The sequence below is a fragment of the Trichoderma asperellum genome, chromosome 2 (genome assembly GCF_020647865.1).
Source record: "Trichoderma asperellum chromosome 2, complete sequence".
Lineage (NCBI taxonomy): Eukaryota > Fungi > Ascomycota > Sordariomycetes > Hypocreales > Hypocreaceae > Trichoderma > Trichoderma asperellum.
The window spans coordinates 5,538,659-5,562,139 of NC_089416.1; the positions used below are offsets into that span (position 1 = coordinate 5,538,659).

The 23,481-nt window shown below is 49.8% G+C and overlaps 9 protein-coding genes across 10 annotated transcripts; 4 read left to right on the forward strand and 5 right to left on the reverse strand.

The window, feature by feature from the left end:
• Nucleotides 1-639: 639 nt before the first annotated feature.
• TrAFT101_004129 (uncharacterized protein) lies at nucleotides 640-2,165 on the reverse strand (the record flags this gene model as incomplete). The annotated part of the gene is made up of 2 exons (XM_024903007.2): nucleotides 640-1,411; nucleotides 1,597-2,165. 2 exons carry the CDS (start codon nucleotides 2,163-2,165, stop codon nucleotides 640-642), a joined length of 1,341 nt encoding a protein of 446 aa, XP_024766093.2.
• A 7,329-nt stretch (nucleotides 2,166-9,494) lies between these two features.
• On the forward strand, nucleotides 9,495-10,125 carry TrAFT101_004130 (uncharacterized protein; the record flags this gene model as incomplete). The annotated part of the gene is made up of 2 exons (XM_024907257.2): nucleotides 9,495-9,584; nucleotides 9,727-10,125. 2 exons carry the CDS (start codon nucleotides 9,495-9,497, stop codon nucleotides 10,123-10,125), a joined length of 489 nt encoding a protein of 162 aa, XP_024766092.1.
• Nucleotides 10,126-10,805: 680 nt separating this feature from the next.
• Nucleotides 10,806-11,376, forward strand: PAM18 (mitochondrial import inner membrane translocase subunit TIM14; the record flags this gene model as incomplete). Its single annotated transcript, XM_024899056.1, has 3 exons — nucleotides 10,806-10,856; nucleotides 11,002-11,129; nucleotides 11,238-11,376. The coding sequence occupies 3 exons, from the start codon at nucleotides 10,806-10,808 to the stop codon at nucleotides 11,374-11,376; spliced, it is 318 nt and encodes a 105-aa protein (XP_024766091.1).
• Nucleotides 11,377-11,530: 154 nt separating this feature from the next.
• Nucleotides 11,531-13,643, reverse strand: TrAFT101_004132 (uncharacterized protein). The gene is made up of 4 exons (XM_066127078.1): nucleotides 13,072-13,643; nucleotides 12,955-13,001; nucleotides 12,211-12,897; nucleotides 11,531-12,154 (listed from the first exon to the last, which is right to left on the reverse strand). The coding sequence occupies exons 1-4, from the start codon at nucleotides 13,438-13,440 to the stop codon at nucleotides 11,704-11,706; spliced, it is 1,554 nt and encodes a 517-aa protein (XP_065983186.1). The 5' UTR covers nucleotides 13,441-13,643; the 3' UTR covers nucleotides 11,531-11,703.
• A 140-nt stretch (nucleotides 13,644-13,783) lies between these two features.
• TrAFT101_004133 (uncharacterized protein) lies at nucleotides 13,784-16,770 on the reverse strand. Its single transcript, XM_024904810.2, has 7 exons — nucleotides 16,139-16,770; nucleotides 16,014-16,074; nucleotides 15,435-15,947; nucleotides 14,991-15,382; nucleotides 14,721-14,932; nucleotides 14,201-14,664; nucleotides 13,784-14,141 (listed from the first exon to the last, which is right to left on the reverse strand). Exons 1-7 carry the CDS (start codon nucleotides 16,621-16,623, stop codon nucleotides 14,124-14,126), a joined length of 2,145 nt encoding a protein of 714 aa, XP_024766089.1. The 5' UTR covers nucleotides 16,624-16,770; the 3' UTR covers nucleotides 13,784-14,123.
• A 175-nt stretch (nucleotides 16,771-16,945) lies between these two features.
• TrAFT101_004134 (uncharacterized protein) lies at nucleotides 16,946-17,996 on the forward strand. The gene is made up of 4 exons (XM_024906126.2): nucleotides 16,946-17,053; nucleotides 17,128-17,161; nucleotides 17,259-17,550; nucleotides 17,634-17,996. Exons 1-4 carry the CDS (start codon nucleotides 17,007-17,009, stop codon nucleotides 17,798-17,800), a joined length of 540 nt encoding a protein of 179 aa, XP_024766088.1. The 5' UTR covers nucleotides 16,946-17,006; the 3' UTR covers nucleotides 17,801-17,996.
• TrAFT101_004135 (uncharacterized protein) lies at nucleotides 17,921-18,769 on the reverse strand. The gene has a single exon (XM_024898963.2). It carries the CDS (start codon nucleotides 18,555-18,557, stop codon nucleotides 18,159-18,161), a length of 399 nt encoding a protein of 132 aa, XP_024766087.1. The 5' UTR covers nucleotides 18,558-18,769; the 3' UTR covers nucleotides 17,921-18,158.
• Nucleotides 18,770-20,210: 1,441 nt separating this feature from the next.
• TrAFT101_004136 (uncharacterized protein) lies at nucleotides 20,211-21,835 on the forward strand. 2 transcript variants are annotated; one of them, XM_024909245.2, is made up of 5 exons: nucleotides 20,211-20,354; nucleotides 20,402-20,701; nucleotides 20,767-20,788; nucleotides 20,844-20,912; nucleotides 20,973-21,835. In XM_024909245.2, the coding sequence occupies exons 2-5, from the start codon at nucleotides 20,633-20,635 to the stop codon at nucleotides 21,731-21,733; spliced, it is 921 nt and encodes a 306-aa protein (XP_024766086.1). In that variant the 5' UTR covers nucleotides 20,211-20,354; nucleotides 20,402-20,632; the 3' UTR covers nucleotides 21,734-21,835. The 2 variants fall into 2 exon arrangements, with proteins under 2 accessions (XP_024766086.1, XP_065983187.1); XM_066127079.1 differs by lacking the exon at nucleotides 20,211-20,354 and having other exon boundaries at nucleotides 20,379-20,701; nucleotides 20,767-20,912.
• TrAFT101_004137 (uncharacterized protein) lies at nucleotides 21,710-23,393 on the reverse strand. Its single transcript, XM_024898602.2, has 4 exons — nucleotides 22,908-23,393; nucleotides 22,763-22,827; nucleotides 22,467-22,693; nucleotides 21,710-22,404 (listed from the first exon to the last, which is right to left on the reverse strand). Exons 1-4 carry the CDS (start codon nucleotides 23,352-23,354, stop codon nucleotides 21,965-21,967), a joined length of 1,179 nt encoding a protein of 392 aa, XP_024766085.2. The 5' UTR covers nucleotides 23,355-23,393; the 3' UTR covers nucleotides 21,710-21,964.
• Between the last annotated feature and the right edge of the window lie 88 nt (nucleotides 23,394-23,481).

Consider the following 23,481-nt stretch of genomic DNA (forward strand, 5'->3'; position numbering starts at 1 on the left):
AATTTCTGCGCTGCTAGGGTCTACATCAAATTTTTCTTCCACATCATTCACCGCGAAGGTCGAGAAAATTCATTCTCATCATGGCCGCTGCAGAATTGGATCGCATGGCATTCACCGGTTAGCTGTTGCTTGTTGGCTAGATTTAGTCCATCTTTTGGCAGTCATTCAAGAAAACAGAAATAATGCATTAACATTGTCACTGTGCACGCGTGCTTCCTGTACCATGGCATTGACTTCTGTGATGGTGATGTCTTTTTTTTTTTCTCTTATCTCTTCTTTAAACGTCATGTTTTTATTCAGAATTTATTCGAGTGTACGCTCGACGCCTCGTTGAATCCTCACTTTAACCTCGTGGAGAAGCAATCTCATTCCAGACATCCAGCACACAGCTCGCGTCCAGACAGGCCCTCCACTCCTTGGTGCTGAAGATTCGACAGCGGAGCAGAACCACCCCCAATACAGTTCCATCGAGTATATCGTTGTACAAAAGAAAGGTCGCGCCGATTTCCTTCCCATAGGTGATATCCATAATTCATTCCAGAGCAATCTTACTCCGGGGGTCACATTAATATATATAAACAAAAGAAGCGTCAATGATTCGAAGTCCCAAGAGAATTGCTCCGTCCCATATCCAATAAGTTATTCCTCCATGCGGCCAAAAACTCCGTCGTCATCTTCGTCGCTGCGGGCGCGAGACCGCATGTCGAAATCGTCTTCGCTGTCCTCCATCTTGACGTCTTCACTTCCGCGACGCATCTCACCACGGGTGAAGCTTTCTGGCTGTCTGCTGGGGTAGCTGTTGATGAAGCCGGTGCTTACAAAGGAGGCAGCTTGGTCCAAAAATTGAGCTGGGACGGGAGGCACAGGTGGCGCGTCCTCAGCAAGTGTTGTTACAACGTTTCGCGAGCCGCTGTTGCTGCCAAAGCTGCAGCTCAATAACTCGACAGCGGCGGCCAATTCATGATCGTCCTCGCCAATCATAGCATCTGGTCGCACATCGATGCTGCCACTGCGAACATGGTCGAATCCGTTTACGTTGGGGATGCTGCCGCGGATAAGAGGGTTCTGCGGCTGCGGGGACTGGAAGCTTCGTGAAAATACGCTGCCAGAGCTAAAGCGCTTCTCACGATATGCGGTGGTATCGAAGGTAGGGCCATCCTCGGCGGTCGGCGGTGGGGTAGTATCGGCGGAACTCCGACCATCAGCTTGCTCCGAGTAGCCTGAGGCAGCGGGCGATGCCGTCTCCGGCTCGCTCGCGAAGTCTCTGGCAGAGTCTGGAGGAGTGACTGATCTCTCGTCGGGGTTGCCGTTCATAGCTACCAAGACAGATGCTGCTTCAAGCAGTTGCACCTGCTGGTGCTTTGAGATGAGCAACTTGGAGGTGTAGGACCACTCAGGAGTGTGTTCCCATCTAGCCAACGAGTCAACAAATGAAACCCAAACCACACACATGTTTGCCGACATAAAGAAGGGGAGACGGGGAAAGGGAATGCAAGGGACGCCAAAGGTAAGCCGGAGATGAGAGGTAAGACGACGCTGCACCCAAAACCTAGGCAAGTACACATATCACATGGCATAGAGGGGAGGGAGACCAACAGGTGCTTCGTCAAACAGCTGCTGTGCTTGTAGCCTTTGCCGCAAGTTTCGCAGCGAACTTCTACGCGGTTGCTCTTCTTGCCATCCTTGGTAAGAGGTTGACCGTCACTGGCTCGTCTTATGCGGGCTTGGTCGAATTTGGCGGCTGCCTCATCGCCTGAAAGCTCGTTGGACTCGTCGTCGATGGCGCTCTCTTGGGCTTCTCGCTTCGCATCCAGCAGCGCTGATTTGTTGGGCAGGCTGGCAGGTGGTGAGGGCAGGCTGTCAATCAGGCCAGCCCGGGCGGTGGTGTGCTTGGTGATGGTGTTCCGCCTGCCCCCGCTTGCAATCGGAATAGCGCCGCCCTGCTCGCTCTCTCGAATCGCGGCGGCCAGAGCAGCTACATTGGCGCCCGGAGTGGTGATTGACTTTCGGCGAGTTATTCGGTGTGTCGGATTGAGGGCACCGGCGAGGAGGGAGTGCGAGTGCGAGTTGGTTCGGGCGTGGGACTGGCGGCCGGGGAGGGCCGAGGATGCGGAGCTGGACATGGGAGAACGCTGGTGCGTCAATGGCCTCGTGGAAGGCTGCATCTCCTGCGGACGGACAACGATGTCAGCAAAAAGTGAAGCCTCGCCAGCGCAGGGACAAGCCGGATCAGCGGCTCCAAGCCGGCAACGGAATCATCTCATACTTTTGAGGAGGCCATTGCGAAGCGGGCTTGAAGGATTGAGGGATGGACGAGACGCTGGACCGTTGCGGGCTCAGCAGCAACGCTTTCGATCGTAGAGGATGTCCAAAACAGAGAATGTCAAGCTTGACAAGCTGATTATTTTATTTATTATTGGTATCCAGCACGTGTAGGTGTTGAGGTGAGAGAAGAAAAAAGTTAGGGAAAAAAAAGCCAGGATCTTGGTGCAAGTGGTGAGAACGAGAAATAATTATTTTGGGAGGAGCAATACGGCGCCATGGCAAGGGAGTGTGTGAGTGTGTGTAGATGCGGCACGGCGGGGGCGCGTGTATTAGCACTGGCATTAGTAGGAGTAGCAGTACTTGTACGGAGGAGGACAAGCCCAGGTATGAGTATCAGCGGTACCTGGTACGGAGTACATTAGGAGCGAGAATACGGAGTACGGAGCAGGTACCGCGCACGCCACCAGAGGGAGGTCGGTACGGAGAGGCACTCGTTGCTGCAAAAACACAGTACAGAGTACGAGGAATGATACATGAGACAAGGCACGTCCAGAGCACAGACAGAGTAAATAAAGGGACACATTTCATTCACTCTTTTAATCTGCGCGCTCCCTCTCCTTGTTCTCTCTCTTCTCTTTCTTCCTTTTAGTTGCAATCAATCAGAGCACCCCCTCCGGTACTCTGCTTGTACCTGGCCGCGCTTCAGTCAGGAGAGCCAGCCAAAGCAAGGCACCGCACCGCACCGGCGGCCGGACCCAGTCAGTTCTGCACCACACTGTGGCCGTTATTGCCTGTGCAAACCGCCCAAACGTTCAGCCCGTGGGGCGCAGCATCAAATGGCTGGTGAGGGCCACCGCAGCCCAGGCAGGCACCTCGAGCGCCGGGCCTGGTTGGCCGTGCTTCCAGTGGCTTCCACAGCGATGGGTCGCCTCTCCATTTATTCCATTTTTTTTGTTCCTCTTGTCCCCTCCAGTGCCAACACTTGTGTCTTGTCCGTGCAAGTCGCAGTCGCGCGCGCCCGAAGGTGGGGTGTAGCCAAGGTCTGACTGGGCTATTGGCCCGCTGACCCGGGTTGATCACCAGGTCGAATGGAGAGGCCGTAAAGGGGGATGCTGGAGGCTTCTGAAGGAGTAATTGGAGGGCTGAGGTCGGAAAGGGGGGGGTGCAGCGATAAAAGCGTACAGTGCCGATAAACTTCCCTCCCCAGGGCTGGCTGGATGGATGTTTGTAGGAGGCCTGTAATTGTCGGTGCCAGTAATTTCCATCTGCCATGTCCCATTGCCTACCAAGGTACCTACTCTATCTTTGACGAGATACCTGCCGCTATACACAAGAGACAAGAGGCCAGCGCTGTACTGGTACGTGCAGGGAGAGGCCAGCACCAACTAAGCCTGGCGTCCCCAATACGGAGCACCAGCCAGCTCATCAGCGTGGGAGCCGAGTGGGTTGTTTGGGCTTACGTACTGATACGTCCTAAAAAGAGCCCTGGGACGCTGATGGTGCCAGCCAGCGTGTCGCCCTGTCATATCATGTCAAGCCCTATCATGCTCCCTTGTTCTCTGTATGAGCCCCTGTAAAAACCCCGTAAAGGGATGGGAGTTTGCCTCCTATCGAGGCCATGGCTGAGCGTAGAAATTCTGGAACAAAAGTTGGGTTGGGGGAGGAAAGATTGGTTCTACTACCTACCTACTAGGCAGTACCTAAGGTAGGCAGTACTTCTAGGTAGCACATGGCTTCCGACAAGACTACTTTGCATGCACGCACAATCAGCGGACGGCCAATGTACCTCCTTGAATACGCCTCTACATCGGATGCTACACCAGAACTTGAATGCCAGATGGCCACTGCAATTCGCGCTAGAATTGCGAACTACAATGCTAATTACACAGTAGTATTTCTATAGCAGCGAACCGGTCCCTCCTCATCCGCCATTAGTGTGCGCGTTGGGACTCACATGACGAACGCCAGCCCAGTTCTCGCACGGAGGCACCTGATTCAGTCAAGGAGGGGGTGGGCTGACGAAGGAACGACGTTGAAATGAAATGGCGACTTGGGATTACAGACGAGTACGACTCAATTCATCAAAAAACCGCCATCCCGATCGCGGGTTAGTGCAGGCAAAAGGGCAGTAACTGCGCAAGTAGCACAGCATCAATTTACTCCGCAGTATCGCGTGCCCGGGCGGAAGCAAACAGCGGTAGTATAGCTAATCAATATTACTACTTCGTCGCATGAGTATATCGAGCTATCATGATTTCAGTCCAGCGAGCAGCGAATGGTGGCCATCTCTGCTGCAAACTGGCTCGATTGGCGAGAATGCATGGTGAAATTAATTGCATTGAGGAGGGGGCAATTGGTCTCTCTTTTTTTTTTTTTTTTTCCTAATCTCATGTACTTGGTGTACTTGCAATCAATTGCTCACACCCCTCCGATGCAGGCGAACCGAGGGGTGAGTAATTCAGCTGAAAAAGAAAAGGGCAAAAAAAAAAGAGAAAATTGAAGAAAAATCGCTATCACTTTTCAGCTCCCTCGCTTGTACTATCGGCTAGGATCATGGGTTAAACCAGGCAAGTAGACATTGGCGTCGACAACATTAACACTGGCAATTGGCAATTGATAAGAGCCCCAGCCCTATCTCCACGAAACCGGAGCCTGGTATGACTGCGAATGACTTGATTGCGCCAAACTGCACCGCAACTGAATCGCTCCATCGTCGATAACTGCGCCGGCCTCGATTCTCGCAAGGCCGAAGTGGATCAACTTCCCCCCGAGGCCCCGTTTTCCACCCCCGCAACGTGACTCCGCCAGGCCTCGCTTTCCGTGTATTTACAGAGCTAAAAAGCCATCCGTCGATCTGCTAACAAGCCCATCTCATCTCGCTATATTGCGCCTGTTATCTCGAGGGGCAAATTAGACGAGGAAACAGAAGTACAGGACGGGGCTTTGGCTTTGCGGCCGAATGCGGCTTGGATGAGGGGTTCCCGAAGCGGGGGAGGGGGGGAATAAGTCTTGGACAGCACACAAAGACTCAGAGTCTGTTGGGAACCGACAAGGTGCGTCTGCCGACAGAGCTACGGAGCAGCAGCAATGCTAATATTCTATGAGCTATTAGGTAGTAATACGTATAGCAGCATGCTCATACGTGTCAATTGGATAGATACGAGGTGCTACGGCCCTCTTACACGCAGGTTCTAGAGGGACAAATGCATATCCGAACCAATCTTTCCCCATCGAGTTTCCACAACAGCTTTGCCATTTCCAGGCAAACGAGGACGACAACTGCACAACAGAAATCGGCTAAATACGGCTGGTCCGGGGAATCGTTAAGCATAAGGCCAGTACACGGAGGAGGCGTAGTAGAAGAGGGAGGCCCCGGATTACAGTCAGCGCCAGTACATTCAAGTACAAATTTCAAGACAAGTGGTAGGAGTCAGAGCTTCGTTAGGTTCTTTGTCATCAGGTATATACATACATACAGGCAGCCTGTTTGATGGAGACGCTGTGGATATCATGGAGCAGACATGGAGACATGGAGCTGGGAATGGGGTAGCACTTCGAACGGAGTCAATTGGAATGGGCTTGCCAACGGATTATAGGGCAAGGTAGGAAAGACAAGGAAAAGGACGAGAGCAACAACAAAGGAAAGGAAAAAAAAAAAAAAAAAAAAAAAAAAAAGCTAACCCCTGGCACAGGAATCTCGGAACACAAAAAAGAATCAAAAAAGAAAAAAAGGGACTGTAAGGGCCAAAAAGTCAAAAGTCAAAAATCAGACCACCACCACGAACAGCCAGCCACCACGAAATAGAATCGCCAGCGGTCACTTCTCTCCGAGAGTCCCCTACGCCTCATCATCCAGGAACCGGCGAAGCTAACTGGAGTACGCTTTCTCTGGCGGTTAGAATCTCCCACAACCAAAAGTCGTCGGCTGCACAGTGCTTCTAAATTTTAGTATTCACCTAGTATCAATCCACACACACACATACACCATCAGCCATGGCCACACCCCCCGGCCGTGCGCTTACGCAGGTCACGACTTCCGGCAGCGACTAGGGCAATCCGCCCATGGCACCATCGCAGGCACATCTAGTGGCCTCAGCAAACCACATTCGCCGAGCCGTGAACCTGCCGTCCGTCTTAGCTTCGGCACAAATGCATATAACATGTGCTCTGCAGCACTGTGCAGCAGCCGGTTTCCTAATGCAGGCAGCTGTGATATAGATAAGGGCAAACGAGGCCTCCATGCAAAATACACAAACACCATGAGAAAAATTTTCTTGCTTTCTTATGCTTTCTGGGCGTAGACTCAGGCGGCTAAGAAGACGATGATTGATGCCTATGATTGGGTATCTATTTTCAGCAGGCTTTGCTCTACTCCCGTCTGGGTGCCTAACTGAACGCCCCCAGCTTGGTTATAGATATATGGATCCCGACGTTCGGCTATACGCTTTAAGTAGCCATCCCAACGCCAACGCACTGCTGGCTTACCATCAATGCACTCAATTGGAACCTGTAATTGCAAGTGCAATTGGACGATGCCATCTCGAAAGGTTGAAAGGATGATGAAAAAATTTTCTCTGTGCATTTATACTTGAAACGTGTAGCCATTGTGGCGAAGGATGCCCAACTTCAACCTCGGATGATGGACAGACCACACTGACAGGGCATCGGGTGGTGGCAGAGGCAGATCCTCCAGTTGATCGCCTTACGGGGCGTGGCAGCCGGATACCTTTGGCGTCTATCGACTTAGACCGATGTGCCTGAACATCAACGACGAGCCGGCCTTGAGAAAACCTCCTAGCTAGAGAAGGTCGGTCTCTTGACGATCAATTCCGAGGCGCACGAGCCGAGCCGACTTCTCAGAACTGGTGGAGGTTAGAAAAATAAAGGCGTCACTCGCAGCCTCCTCCTCGTAACGTGCTTCTACTCTGTTTTGGGGTTTGTTCTCATGAGATTTGGCTAATCGATGGCTCTGTCAATGCCCATGACCCTCCTTTCTTCTGATAACTGATGCCTTCTCCTGCTGAAACACAGCGTCAGATGAATACGCCATACTGTCCCAGTGCCTTCCAGCAGTAGCCATGCGCAGAACCTCTTTTACACCACGGGAAGACACCATACTACCACTGTTTTCGCAACGAATGTTTGCTTGTGTTCTCCCAAAATTAGACTATGCGTCGTGGTGATTGCGTGCGCTGCACGTTCCGACCAACATTTCTTCAACGGCCGCTTGGTGGCTGATCGGTAACCAATCGGAGACTGCATTTCAACTCCCAAGCGCCCCCAATCATTCTGTCTCGTGCGGGCGGCGACGATCATTGGGCTGTGAACCAGCCTCAACGCTCTCCTCTTGATCCTTGCATCGGGATCAATTGAGCAAACGAAAATAAAAAGGAAAAGAAGGGCTTGGGTATCTCGCCTAAAGCGCACGCCTCACCACCTATAATCAATCAATTACTCATGGCGCGCTTTTTTATATATACGCTTCGAAAGAGGATGTGCTACCCAGAGGTACTTAGTCTAGACTTCGCCAATGATGTACGCATGTCACGTCGTACAAAATGCACGCTCTATAAAGGTCGGCGCCAACATGGGCAACTATCGGCAGCCTGAATCAAGCAATTGGCATGTAGGCAGAAAGCTCGTGCGGCCGAGGCCCGTGAAGTTGTCTCTGGCATAAACACCCATCTCCTCATCTGCACGCAGCGTCTTAGACTTTGTCGTATAGAAAACCGTAACGATATCAATGCTCCATACTGCGCCCCCTGCCAGCATGTCTTTCTTTATGTAATGATGCCCAAGTTCGAGACAATGCAGCTGCTCTTCATGGAACTTTTTTGTCATTTCGATGCATGGTTTTCATGGCTACACTCCTCTCGCTGTTCCAGTACAATAGCATCATACGCCGTGCGTAAAGATGGCTGAGCTGCTCCATCAATAACACAGTGCGCAAATTCGTCACCAAAGGTACTGACTTTCGGCGGTTCGCACTGGATTACGAAAGTGCCGCTTACATCGAGTCCGTTAATACTATGGGGCTCGAGTCTGACGTTGCCTCGAACGTTTTTCCGCATCTTGAAACGGATCGCGGCTTTTACTCTGACGCTGGCGCGGCGTATGATCGTCTTTCGTTCTCATTTGTGGCCTCTCGGAGGGAGCGGAGGCCTTCCCCAGTTGCCCATGAATCAGTATCATATACAAAGTGTCCACCCCTGCGACTTTCACTTCAACAAAGTAGAATTGGTGTTTGCATTAGATGATTCCATGGAAGCCGAGCAAGGTTCGGAGGCGCAGGCACGGCTATAGGCTCGTGAGCGGCAGCCGTCCGCCACTTCCGGATGGGTGCACGGATATGTGCCTTAGTGCTTCGATGCCGAGGGGGTGTTTCTCATTTGAGATCTCGGAATACGGCGGCTCTCTTGAGTTTTGAGATCGGTTTGATTTATCAGAATGGTCCCCCATCTCTGCGGCCGCTTCTCTACTGCCTATACCGCAATCCATTTGTCGAGGCATGAACAGAAGGGAAAGAATTACGATGAAAATAAGATGAAAAAAGATGCCTACCAAGCATTTGGCAGCAATCAATTGTTAAGACCACAAAGACGAGATATTCCTTGATGACAGTTAGCTGTTTCAAAAAGCTGTGGATAGGGCTTGATAATCCACATGGCCGCTAGCCACAAGCTCTGTACCTACAGCTGTCATATTTTCACGAGGCTTGGTGGTTGGCTCCGGGATCACGATTCACCTGTCGATCACATACGTTTTCTTCCTGCAGATCAAACTTTTCATTCGGCTAGGGGGTGAATCCAAGGGGGTAAAAAAAAAAGAAGAAAAAAAAAAAGAGAGAGCAGACAAAAAGTTTCTAAACACGGCATACTACTCTCAACATAGTTGCCTTTTTTGGGGCTTTCTTTCACCTACGTCATTCCAAGTATCCACCAAATTTTTTTCCCGTGACGTCAGCGAAGCCTCTTTTTTAGCATCACGCCCTGACCGGGGCAACCTTAAAAAAACCTGCTCGGAGCTTTTTTCTTTTTCAAAAGTACGTGTACGTAATTTCTCAAAGAAAGGAAGAGCGAGAAAAAAACACGAACCCGCTATTATCTACTTTTGAGGGAGTTTCTTTTTTTGTTGCCCTAATCCCATCCATCCTACACGCCCCTCCCTTCTTTTATACCCCTTTGGCAAAAGACCTCTTGTCCTTATTGCTCAAGTGGTACTTTTAAGATATGCCTCAAGAGGTAGACACTCTGAGCAAAGTTGGGCGCGGCGGAGCAGGCAACTATGTTTCCTCAAAGCAAGCTGCGGAGGCATCCAAAGTAAATCCTAATCTTGCACCTTGATTTCTTTCCTCGGCCTTGAGTCTTTTGTGCATCCCTTGCAGTTTTGTTTTTATATCTGTAATCGTCACAGGAGAGCCTGCTTCTTAACCAATTTCCTTTTCTCTCTTCTCTATTATAGGACCTCGAAGCGCAAGAACTGAGAGCCATTTCCTCCGCCCCGTCCACGGCCCCGTCACCAGGATCCGCAAGGGCAGGCCGTGGAGGCGCCGGCAACTTCGCCGACCCGACACAGGCCGCGCAGAGCCAGGGCCAGCTCGCAGACGAGACGGGCGCCGCGGTGGCCTCACGCCTGAAGAGGCATCCGCAACCTCACAGGGCAGGATGGTCGGGCCGTGGCGGGGCTGGCAACTTCAACGCGGACCAGGCTGCTGAGAACGAGAGGCGGCAGGAAGAGGAAGAGAGGAGCAAGGTGGCTGAGCTGGATAAGAAGATTAAGGAGGCCGTTGAGGGGGCATTGAGGCCTCCCGAGAGGGCACATCAGCATCAGAGAAAAGAGGAGGAGGAGGAAGAGCCATGAGGGACTTATTTGTGCGCGTGTATGTGTAATGAACTGCTATGACTGAGGCTGTTCCGAGGCCCTTGATGAATGGTGGATATAGATCTACAAGAACAGATCTCCAAAATGCACGGAGACCCTACGTTTAATGAAGAATGTATTATATAGCACTTATACACCCTCCTAATAGCTATATACACTTCTGGGGGCACAGCAAAGCTGAATCATGGCCGATTGCTGTCGTCTCCGCAGAGAGTCGCTGACCTAAGATATACATATAACCACTTAACGGCGCTGCAAATCAACGACAATCAATCACTTGCATTTTATTTATAGAAATTGCAAATCTATTATCCCGAAGATCAATACACATATCAAACGAAGATCAATAGTTAGCTTCAAAAAGACACACAGCAAGTTTCAATTCCAGATTCCCCATCAACCAATCAACAACCTCATCCTCCCCTCCATCCATGCGGCCCCAAAACCCGCTACCAAACCGTTTCCCGGCTTCCGGAAAAACTATCTCCCCGCTCGGCATTCTTTCGTAAAACTTCATTCGCATTCGCCATCCAACCCACTTTGCCCATTTGCGCCGCAGTCGCTCAAAAAAGCCGGGGAATTCCCAAGCACATCAACAACTCGTTTTCCTTTTTTCAGGTTGAAGAAATAGTCCAATCTTCTCTCATCCTTCTCCCATAATGGCATCAGTATTCGCCTGGGGCACCGGCGTTGCCGTCGCAGCATTTCTCGTACGTTCTCATCCACCCCCAATCCTTTCCAAACCCTTCCCCGTATAAGCGCACAACAGCAGAACCGTCGCATCCCGCACCCTGCATAACATGTATACAACCACAGATGTAATACATCAAAAAAGACTAACACTCAATCTCACAGGGCCGAGCCGGTTTTGTCGCCCTTCGTCGCTCCCGCGGCGGCGTCGGCGCCTTGGGCAAAGCTTTTTACAAGGGCGGCTTCGAGCCCCGAATGACCAAGAAGGAAGCTTCGCTCATCCTATCGCTAAAGTACGCATGAATTCCCTCCCGTCACTGTTTTCTTTCTTTCTATTTTCCGGCCATGCGAATTGCACAGTTACAAGCAAGAATATGGACGATTCTAACGCGAAATTGCAGTGAGCGATCCATCACAAAAGACAAAGTTCGCAAGGCGCACCGGACGCTTATGCTCTTGAACCACCCTGATCGAGGTGGCAGTCCTTACTTGGCGACAAAAGTCAACGAAGCGAAAGAACTACTGGATAAAACTACATGAGCCAAACCGCACGAGTAGACTGCAACGAACGCAACGAACGGCCGCATACCCCACGATGTAGCGTATTTTATATAGCACCGAGGTCACGACACTGCCGCGTTGGTAATGGAGAGAAAGAACCGGCGTAGCCGGTGTGTATATGCCTTGTACGATATTCGTTTTCCATAGCGATGGCGTTGGTGGGTTGGTGGGCTGAATTTGAAAGCTATCTAAGCAACACACAGCTAAAGGTGTGGGAAGATTTAGAAGGGAGAACTAGCTACATAACAGATTTGCGGCTTCCAACTCAAAACTAAGATGAAAGAAAAAAATGGTAAAATTCTCATCTCAAGATCGTTTTGCCCATGGATCATTGTCAATCACCAGCTCCTGTTGTTGTACTACGCCTAGCAGAGCCGGTGTGTATTCTTCTCCTCTCGCCTTTACCTCCTTCTCTCGAATCTCCTCAATGGCAACACCGATAAGGGCGCGGAGAGTGAAGACGGCGTCATTGCCAGCGTTGTGTAGATGCTTGCTCTGGATAAGCAGGTCGTTGAGAGCGTGATGAAGGCTTTTCCCTTGCTCAGACGCTCTCCAAGCCTGGTGGATCTCTTTTGTGTCCAGCCGCCCAACAAGGCCCTGAAGCGCCAGCACTTCAAAACCTACGCTTGAAAGATATTTGATGTCCTGGCGAACATCATGGGCGACAAATACTAGCTTGCGCTTGTCCTTGGTGTAGGGTTCTAAGATAGAATCAATCACTTCGGGAAGTTCACACTCTTCTGGAAAGGTGCTTTCTCTGTTTCAATATGTTAGCAGGAGTGCATGTGGCGAGTTGAACAGCGTGACAAATACCCAAAATCGAAGTAGCTAGGGCATCCACGGACAAAACGATAGTTCACGAGACCCGCGTATTCTTTGGTTCGTAGATGATGAGCTTTGATAAACTGCCACCAGTTTTGGCCACTGGGACCTGATTGCTCGCCATTGAGATCTCTGACATCCAGGATGGCTATTCCAATCTCCGAAATGGAATTGGGCGACATCTCGATGGCTTCAACATCCATACAAACAAAGACAACATCTCCAACTGCGCGAGTGCTTTTACCTCGAAGATGAAGAAATTGTTGAGTCTCGAGAAGCATTCGTTCTCGGTCCAGCTTCTGCTGGGCGGCCTTTCTCGATTTACCCTTCTTCTTGTCTGCGGATGCGGGCTTTGGTGCCATCATGCTCCAAAGGGTTTCCCAATCTTGCTGCATAGCACCATGTGCTTTTTTGAACTTGTCTCGATCCTCTTGTTGGAAATCTGGAAATTTGTCCACTTTGAAAACTTTCTGATCTCTCGATCTCTTTAGATACCGAGGCCGTGGGGTGTCTCCTTGACCAAATCTCATATAGAAGCGATCTTGATTCGTTCCCCCTGGAATTGCGAGAGAGGTTCCAAGTTCCCTGTTGACACTCCTCAAGAAACCTTCGAATTGAACCGTGGGCACCATCACACGAGGATTCTCGACAGATTTCTCAGGATGATAAATATAAAAGCTGTTGTATTGTTAAAATGTGCACCTCTAAACCCGTGACGATTTCCGGAGCACTTACAAGTCCCAGACTCTACCCTCAAGAATCTTGTCAAAGAATGGCTTGGCCTGTATATTGCGTCAGCTGTATGTTGTTTTTCCTTACTTGCTCCTTGGTGAAAGTAATGGCTGTGCTTACACGAGGTCTGTTTGCCTTGCCGATGAAGTGGTCTGGATAAGTCTGAATGACTCCCCAGGAGCAAAAGTCGATGGTCTCCTCTGCAGGCTCTCCGGTGGTGAAATTTGAACAATCCAGTGATACCAAGGGGGGCAATTCTTTAATCTCCTCGCGCGTGGCCTGCTTCTCCGTCGGTGGACGGGCAGTGGAATTCCAGGCGTCGTGTCCAGCGTCGTATGGAACATCATCCTTGCCTTCCTCTTGCGGCGGTACCACGGTGGGAAATTCATCTTCAGAATCGACCTCATCTCGCACATGGTCGCCGTATTGAACGTTGACACCAAGGCCTTTGAGCACCTCAAGACGAGCTCCAAACGGTAATACAGACATATTGAAGCTTTTGAGCAGTGGAATGTTGAAGCTATTCAGCAGTGGAGAGTATGTAGTCGTGTTGGTGGAGAAAATTGATTGAAGAGTGGATGAATGTAACAGAGATAAAAGAGAAAGAAAAAATGAACATAGAGTCTTAAAAGAGAGAGAGAAGGGGAGGGAGGGAGACAAAGAAAGTGTGTTTGGCGGGCAGAGTGAAGGACAAAGAGAAAGGAAACTGATGTGCCGCTGATTGGGCAGCTTAGGCAGGTGCTGTTGGCGGCTACATGCAGCAGGTCGCACAATGAATGAAAGGAGAGAGAAAAAATTAGATAGTAGCAAACATCAGCAATTGTTAATGGTGGTCGATATCGTCAATTTAGAAAAAAAAATTTACAAATGCTCAAAATCTCAAATGCTCAAAATATAGTCATTACATGGCGGTGGTTGTACGATTTGAGGCCGGGCGTAGTGCCAGCTAAAACAATAAACAGGCCGTTGCATTATTGCAGCCAGGAGGCAATATAAGCCCTCTTTACTGCTCTTCCATCTAACCTTCATCATAATCATAGAATACAAGTGTTTCTCCCTCTCCCTTTACAAAAACATATTTGCGGCCTTCGACACATCACCTGCCTATATGATGCCAAATTTATCCTGTGCCTGTGAAACATAAAAGAAATGACACTTCCGGTCGTCGCGCTTCATCTCGACTTGTAGAACTGTCCCACGAATTAGCAAACAATGGTTACGCAGACTGGCAGTAAGTTGCACTACTCACCTCATCTGCCTCTTCCAGAGTAACCGTAGACGCCTCTGACTGGCTCTGGTTGATCAATCCCAATTTTGCCCATCGCATCTTGAACCAGAAATCCCGCCGATCGCCACCCAGAGTTCCAGAGAGCAAATTCTTCTTCAAGTCACGCACAAAGTCGTTGTACTGGCCGGGTTCTTCTAGATTTGCAAGCTCCTCCCTCATTACACCGATACTCTCCATTGCCTGTGCGTATTTGTTGTCTCCAAAGCTATCCGTGATGAGAGATTGCACAATTGCTCCCATTTGTTTTGTCGCATCAGCAATCTGTTCGACTTCTTCTGATGAGTTCAGAGCTCGTTTGAAATCGGGAATTGCATTCTCAGGGCTGATTGATCCCTTCTTCTCTCCTCCCAACAGAGCGTCCACGTCCAGGCCAGAGATGGGTTTAACAGTTTCTCTCTGGCGTTTACCTTTAGCTTTGGGTGGCACTGCGGATATATTAGCGAGTAAAATCTTAAGAATAGAGGGGGAAATGTATGCTCGCCTTTCTTCACGTCTGCAGCTTTAATTAGAGAATCAATCGTAGCCTGTATAGTCTCTACTAGTTCTGTGGGAGGTGCTGCGAATCTGAGCAAAACAGGTGGTATTTCTGGCACGGGTTTCTCCGGATAGACCGCCCGCTGCTTGATTGCATGATTGATGCGGTGTATTGCAGGGTTATATATCTCATCAATGGTAGCATACTCGGCTGGCTCTCTTATAAAACGAGGTAAATTAGCAGACCAGAACACCCACAACAACAGTCCATGCTTACCCGTCTTGGTCAATGCCATAGTTGGAAATATCCATGGCATCCACATAATCGCTCATTGCCTGGTTGAGTTCATCTGATGGTAACAGACGATGCTTGGTAATTGTTTGGCCGCTAACAGTAACAACTCTGTCTAGAGGAGGGAACTGGTACGATCTGACATCCTCTGCAAATGGTAGAGGTACGTCGTATAGACAGACATAATTAGGCTCCATATAAGGCATCAATAGCACCATTATAGGATCCTTCTCGTCTTTTGTCACCAGACGAGCCACAGCGTAAGAATCAAGCTCTGACAACGCCCATACTAGAGAGCTGAATGCCAGTTCCGATCTCTCATCGTACTTGGCCGCAATAGTAACACAGGATTCGCCGAGATTAAGGAGCGGCTCATACTGGATAATAGTCAGCAGAAGCACGGCCAGACACGGAAAATTAATTCATTACCTTTTCTTTAGGTATGAAGCCAATGATCTTGAAGCTTTTCTGCGTCTGTAACTTGGTAATATTATGATCAGATTCGCTAATGTGCACGGCCGTCCTGCCGTATTCGTATCCCTTCGCTAGAGATTCAAACTCAACATCACGCTTGCCGCCGGGGGCATCTGGGTCATTGACTTTGTACGTTCTGGTCTGTTTAACAGCTGTGAGCTCTACCCCGTCCATCTGCTCATCATCAGCCGCCTGCGAAGGCCCAGCTTGCTCCTCTTTGACTACCACAGTACTGGCTGTTACCGGCCTGGCGAGATGAGTTTTAAAATATCTTTCAACGCGGATTTCAACAACTGCGGGGGCATTCTTCGGGTCTCCCAGAGTCAGGGGACCGTCGTATGTCTTGTATGGCTTGACTGATTTGGCTCGTGGCTCATTCATATCATCAATAGCTTCGACAATGGAGGCGAATCTAGCGTCTTCACCACAGCCGTCCACGAGTTCTTTTAAAGTCGCCTCATTTTGTTTCTAATCTAGATGTTAGATATGAACGTAAATAGCAATTTAGCATAACGACGATAGTATCTTTAATACCTTAACTGATGGCTTATCTTCTTCTTTATAGCCGTAGTCGGGGGCATCAAAGTCGACGCCCCTTGTATGATGGTCAGCACTAAAATTGCAAAAGGGCTTGGCCATGAAATGCTTTTTCAACTCACAGGACAGTCAACTCAATATTTGAGTCCTTGATTTTCCGTGCAATGTCACTAATATCGTCTGGGTCTATCTCGCCTTGGCCGTCTGTAATGAGATATATCTGCCGCTTCCACTTATTCTTCTTGGTGTAGGTGTCAATCATATCGACTGCAATCACAATGGCCGATATGGCGTCGCCTTGAGTAGTCTTGCTCGGCTTTATCTTCGTCTGGAGAGATTTCAGGCTGGACATGGACATTGGGCCCAGCGGCTGCAAGATGGAGATGTTATCGTAGCCATCCTCCGCCAGAGTGTGGTTGGTCTCGTCGGTTCTGAGTCCCACAACGCCAACACACAACGTCTTGCGGTTCGAGGCCACAACATTACAGATCTTATCCCATACATAGCTCATGCTCCAATCGAGGTCAGACTCTTTCCGCGCTCCATGGACAGCTTTCATGGACGCGCCGAGGTCAATGATAAAAACGGTGGCTTCCTTGTCTGCCATCTTGGCCAAGGTCAGCGTTCTTGCTTCAATTGGAGACAGAAAAGGGGGAAGAAGAGAGAAAAGAAGGAAAAGGGAATATTCATCAATTCGTCTTCTATGTCATTCCACACAACAACCAGCCCTTTTTTTATAGCAATGGCTGATAGGCCCGCCCCTCGCTCAAGCTTTAGGCAGACGAGGCCGTTGGTGGAGTACAAACGCGCAGGTATCGCGATGTCACGTGGTCTGACCGGGGACACCTGCATGCATGTCAGGCAAGGTAGGATTCGGCTGTCAGAGGGTCAAACACATAAGAATGTTGGACCCGCGTATCACCTCAGCCTGAGGTATTTTACTCCTTTCATCGGTCGTGGTATCTGGTTCTCTCTGGGAGAAAAGCAACAATGGCTGGTTCAATTATTGCTTCTGTGGCCCCGTTCCACATCATATCGTGGGTGCTCGATCTCGGATTCTTGCCCAAGTGCATGATGAGCTAACGCTAGGCTCCGGCGCTCAACGACGCAGCTACGGCACCGTCCTGGGAACAACTTTCTTTCACGTATGTTAGGAAGAGATGGCCTTCGCCTCTCTTTTTTTTTAATTGTGCTTTCTTGGACCGCTAAACCCGTGCAATTGCTTACACTCCGCCACTGCAGACCTTTGTCACGACTGTCATTATGATCCGCTCGGTCGATATTCAAACCTTCTCAACTGTCCTGATTAAGCTCTGGCCCTACTACTTTGGCGTGCAAGCCGCTGGCACTGCTGCCCTTGCTCTGACATATCCCGGAAACTCGCTCACCCAAAGCGGCATTAGCGGCCTTCTTGCGCCTTCGCTCCGGTGGGGTACCTTGGTGCCCATTGCGGCCACCTTTGTCAGCAGCATCGTCAACCTCTTTGTGGCCTTCCCTGCTACTCTCCAGGTCGAGAAGGACCGCTGTGGACAAGGTAATTCTCATACCATTCCATCCCAATGCTGCTTCACAAGTGGTCTTTAGAGCCCAAAGCTGATATTAGTCCCTGCCCAACAGCCAAGCGAGACGGAAAGGAGTGGTTCGAGAAGGAGGGTGCCTCGGCTGAAATGCAGGCCCTGAACCGCAAGTTTGATATGCTGCACGGTGTCACTGCGACCCTCAACCTGACCAGCTTCTTCGCTACTTTGGCCTATGGCTTCACCCTGGCTGGTCGCCTCCAGTAAAAAAGCAATGGTATCATGCCACTGCAGATGTCGTCGAATATCTATCACTATTGCTATGATTGCTCATTGGAGTAGACCTGAGCCACTCTCGCACCCAACTCCACTCAAGTACAGTAGAAAAAGGATTGTCGCTAGTTTTGCAATACAAATCAACGCCCCAGGGTGCACATTCATAAGAATTCAATTTGATAAACCCAAAAAATATCTCTAGCCTGCTGATGATCTATCCCGCAGTAGCCTGTCGGAAACTCTCTATGGGTATAATATCCCGCCAACCGTTGCGCCACGCAAATATGAACCAAACATTGCAAAGTGGACATGAATTCGTCAGTGTAACCATCGCCATCGCCATCGCCATTCATTTCCTGCCAGTAGTCTTCTGCAGCGTGCCCTCGTGAAAGGCCAGCAGTTCTCGCTTGGCCGCCTCAAAGTCCCTTGTCTTCTGCTCCTTGTCGTCGGGTCGGGATGCAGCAATCTGTGCCCTCTTTTGGTTTGCTTTCATCTGGCCCTGGAGGCTCCATCTCCCGGGCTGGCGTTCAAGAGCCTCCTCCACGTCGATGTCCTTGGCGGGCTGAGGATACTCTCGCAAAAGGGGTGGCAGTGGGTTTGCCGAGACTTTGGGTGGGACGCCGCCGATAAACTCACGGGCCTCTAATGTAGGTGTTGAGACGACTGAAGCAGAGGGAGTTGAAAAATTGCTGCTGGAAAGACTGAGTGACTCGGTAGTCAAGCGAGGGTTTGGCGACTTGGTATCCATGGATACTGTCAAGGTGTCTTGCGACTCGTAAAAGACGGGAAGTAATGTTCCAGGTAAGACGCTGGCTTTCGTCGCTAGGAATACAGAGTTATTGTGCGAAGTAGTAGCGAATGTAAGTATGCCTCGTCGAGTTCAATAGGTTTCCAGAGGCTGAAGAGGTGGGAGTGTAGCAAGTATTTGTAGTTGGCAAGATTTTTTTTTTTTTTTTTTTTGTCTTAGTTCGCTGGGAAGCTCCTATTTTTATTCTATTTTTTCTCGGTGCTTTATCGTAGCCTCTCAGAGCTCATGAGTCAAGCTCCAGTCTCTAGTATAGCCCATTTTACAATGCATGCAGCAAGTGTCTCCGCCATCAGGCTGGATGAGTCTTGCTGTCTGATTAAGCCTTTGGGGACCTAAGCGATATTTGGCACGCGTGCTAAGCCACTACGTCATGGGCCACGGATAGACGCTTTGTTCGGGCCCAACTTGGTGTTTCTTCCCGTGGCTCCGGCGGATTTTATTGCGAATGTCTCTTAAAAAAGCCACTGTCTTGTTGTGACCTACAGGCAAAACGCCGTCTTATCTCCTGTCTGGCAGGGTTTTTTCTTCGGTTCGGCCGGGCTGGCGCCGCTCGGGATCCATAATTCGGTCGCGCCTTGCCTTATTCATCAGTATCCAGGGTCCTTTCAATTTGTATCGGCTACGGAGTACAGCGATCGGCCAATGCACTAGAGATGCTTTGCCGACAACAGCACGGCATCGAAACTCGGACTGTTTGACCCTTGTATAGTGCGTGACCTCGAACATCACATATACCTATACCTAGTACTGGTGCTGTCTTGCTGCAATACGAGTCTCCTTTTTGACCATCAAGTAGCTTGCACCAAAGATAGAAACATCATGAGATGTAAAAGGAGCAGTGTTGTGCTTTTCAGCGGCGCAGCTGTATACGAGACAAAGCAGCCCACTGTCCTCGGCCGGTAAACACGTTACGTCGCGGATACTCAAAATGGCCATCAAGTTTCGGTATTCCAAGAGGCTGGGATGCTCATACACCCAATGCTGCATGCAGACATGCTTTCAGGCTTCTGTTGATGTCTAATTGTCGGCTTACTGGCTTAAGGCCTCCCAGGGTGACGAATGCATATCCAAATATACATTGAGACTTCAGACTCCGTTCAAAGAATACATGCAGCCGCTACATCTTATGTAAATGTAGTCTTCGTCGGATGCTGCCTACTCCCGTGACGGAATATCCATGCTTCCAGCGTCCATCATTGCATGTATGAATGCCAGTAAGGCCGCAATACATCCTGCGGCCGTCTAATAACGCACTCTAATTATCTTCAGCGGATTGTGATCTCGATGGTGAAATATCCATTACACAGAAATACCCCCACGATCACATTCATTGGCATAGGGCTCCATTTGCTCCATACACGCGCCCGCTCGACCATCGCCCAACGACAGAGGAGACTACATGTATGTACTCCGTATAAACGAGCAATGTTAGGCTCCGAGTCAATTACCCGGAATAGTGCCCGGAATCAAAAAGAATCCCCGGATTTTCGTGCCCGTCTAAACCGAGGTTGATTGTTGGAGTTGAGCTTCTTGCACGGTTCGTTGTTTTGTGCCACAGAAAAACGCCATCTTTGTGGCGTCCTATTGTCAAAGAAGGCTGCCCCTACTATGACGTCGTCCGGCGCCGATATTTTTTGCCTCCGACGTCGCGAAGGCTTCAGCTGCCTACCCTACAATCATCTATCAAAAATCGTCGAGACTACAGAATGCAATCGAATCTCACCCGTGCTCGTAGAAGTAAGCTGATTGAATGGTGAAAATCCTTCTTTACTAACTAAAAATAGCGTTACAACGATCCTCTTGGATACAACGCTGCAGCTTATTCTAGTAGGTATTATGGCGTAGATTTGCAGTTCTAATGCTACTGACTAAGCATAATCTTACACCGTACCAAGAAAACGACATCCTGACTCATTATTAAGAGCCTATTCACCGCTCGGCTGAAGACTGTTTAATTGAGGCAGGTTTCTCGTTTAGATTCAGTTCTTCATCATCATAAACTGAATAGAGACAAAATGGCTGCAGCGCCGAAATACCTCACCGGCGACAGTGCCGGGATCAAGGAGTTCATTGATAAATTTGACGTGAGTGATTTTTATCTTTTGCTTCGGACCTACGCCCCATGAAAACTCACTCACAAAAACCATAGACTTTCTTGTTCGACTGCGATGGTTAGCGGATTCATATTTTTTCTTCAAGATTTAAGCAAAACCTCACACAAAATAGGTGTATTGTGGAACGGAGACCATGCATACGAGGGCGTCCCTGAGACAATTGCATTTCTCAAGTCAAAAGGTTTGGATGCCGAGAGAGACCCGAAAACTGATATACTGAGACTCACCTCACCGCTCACAGGCAAGAGACTTGTATTCGTAACAAACAACTCCACAAAGTCACGGGAAGACTATGTCAAGAAGCTCGCCAAACTGAACATCCCCTGTGAGGCCGAAGATGTCTTTGGCTCCTCCTACTCCGCCGCCATCTACATCAACCGCATCCTCAAGCTGCCTCCCGGTAAGAACAAGGTCTTTGCAATCGGCGAATCAGGCATGGAGGTGGAGCTGGCCTCGGAGGGCATCCCATTCATCGGCGGAACAGACGCCAGCTTCAGGAGAGACATTACGCCGGCTGACTTTGAGAACATTGCCAACGGCTCGATGCTGGATCCCGAAGTTGGCGTTGTCCTGTGCGGTCTGGATTTCCACATCAACTACTTGAAGATTGCGCTCGGCTTCCACTATGTTAGGCGCGGCGCAGTCTTCCTGGCTACGAATGCGGATTCTACTCTGCCCATGCACCACGAGTTCTTCCTCGGCGCCGGATCGTGCATGATCCCCCTTGCCTACGCCCTTGGCGAGCAGCCCACGGTTCTCGGAAAGCCAAGCCAGGCTATGATGGACGCCGTCGAGGGCAAGTTTCAGCTGGACCGCGCCAAGACCTGCATGGTTGGAGACAGACTAAACACAGACATCAAGTTTGGCATTGAGGGAAAGCTTGGAGGAACACTCCATGTATTGACGGGTGTCCATCAGAAAAAGGACTGGGATTGCGAGGACGCAATCGCCGTGCCGGCTTACTATGCTGATAAATTGGGTGATCTTCTTCATGGTGCATAAAATCATTTAGACTAGACTCTAGATTAGACTTCTTTTAGACCAGGTATGATATGATAGACAAAAAAAGAATATCCTAAATCAACTATTCAGAGTTGCCCTCCGAAACGAAATTTTCATGAATGACATAGTGAACCATAATCTCGTAAAACTCCCTCTCTTATAAATTACGCTGATAGAGCAAGGCCATTAGATTTGAGGAATATACATGACTGCGTGCATTACTTGTCCATTTCAGCCCTGCTTCTTCTTGGTCTTTTGCTTCTCTGCTTGCTTCTGCTCTGCACGCTTGACCAGATCGCTCGACCTGAGGACTCTTGTAGTAGGGGTCCTGTAAGGGGCAAGCGTCTTGGGAATGAACATGCCAACGTGCTTCTGGTATGCCTCGTACTCTGGGTATTTTCCGGCGGTGATTTTCTCAGTGAGATTGGTGGAGCCTTGGAAGAGCAAAACAAGGAGAACAGCACCGGTGCCGGCCCAGCTGTACGGAGTGTTGGCGGCAAAACAGCTCCATGAGTAGAGGATAAACCAAATAGATTGCTCAGCAAAGAAATTGGGGTGTCGGCTGTACGCCCAGAGGCCTTTCGCGACGAAGCCCCGTTCTAGCTCAGCTGGCGTATATCCTCGGGTGAGCTCTCCAGTATCCTTATACTTGTATTTGGCGGTTTGGTATGCTACCAGCATGTTAGCGGAAGGGGTACTACTTTGGTGAAGACTGGATATGAGATTTGCATACCCCATTGCTGGCCATCGCTTATCCATTCGCTCAAAACCAGAAGAATCTCGGCGCCGAAAAAGACCAGATCAACTAGTTGAACCCCAGGTTCCAACTGGGATGAAAGCAAGATGACGTACGCTGGTACGCAAGAGAAGAGATAAAGGAGAATGCACTGGAAAAATGAGATGAAGGTAACGTTGAAGATGAACCAAACGATTGAGTTGAGCTTCGCCTTGACAATCATCCTATTAAAAAAAAATTAATTCTCCTTGCGTCATTTGGTGAGAGAGAGGGGGAAGGGAGAGCGTCTGTACCATCTGTAGTCTTCTGAGCCAATGCTGTAGCCGCCGCGCCTCCAGTAGTTGTACGTCAGTCGAATCTGAAACAAGTCTTGATGTCAGCAAGATTTCTTGATTCACTATGTGAGACATGGAAGCCTGAAGAGTGACTCGGTCTTACACTCCAGATCGTGGTATACACGGCAATCAAGTCCACTCGATCATGCGGCAGTCCAGCCAGACGAGCCCATACCGTGATGTGGACAACAAAGAGGTTAGGCAAGATGCTCCACAATCGGTCGACCTGAGAGTAGTTGCGGTTGATCTCGGACGCGATCAAAGTAAGAAACCCAAAGACAAGGGCAATGGCAAACCCAGAAATCAACGGGTTTGTCGTGACATAGACCGACCTCAGGCCCTCGAGGCTGTCAATGTTGGCCCATATCTTGTAGGGCAGCTCGTAGAAGTGCGGTATGAAGGGCTCAACCACCTTTGCGTAGTCGACGCACTCGTGCAGAGATTTCACCTGCGGCAGCACCATTGCGGGAGCTTTCCAGATGTTGAACGAGGTGAGCAGCTTGTCGAGCGCGGGGACCGCCCCCGTCATTGACTTTATATAGCTGGCCATGGCGCGCGGATGGTATTACAGTTTCTCGCGGAATGGCTTTCCAGCGCATGTATGAAGGTTGTGAGTGCGGCGGACCAATAAAGGGGCCGGGCCGCCGTTGATTTCTAGCTCGTCGTCCGATTTCTTC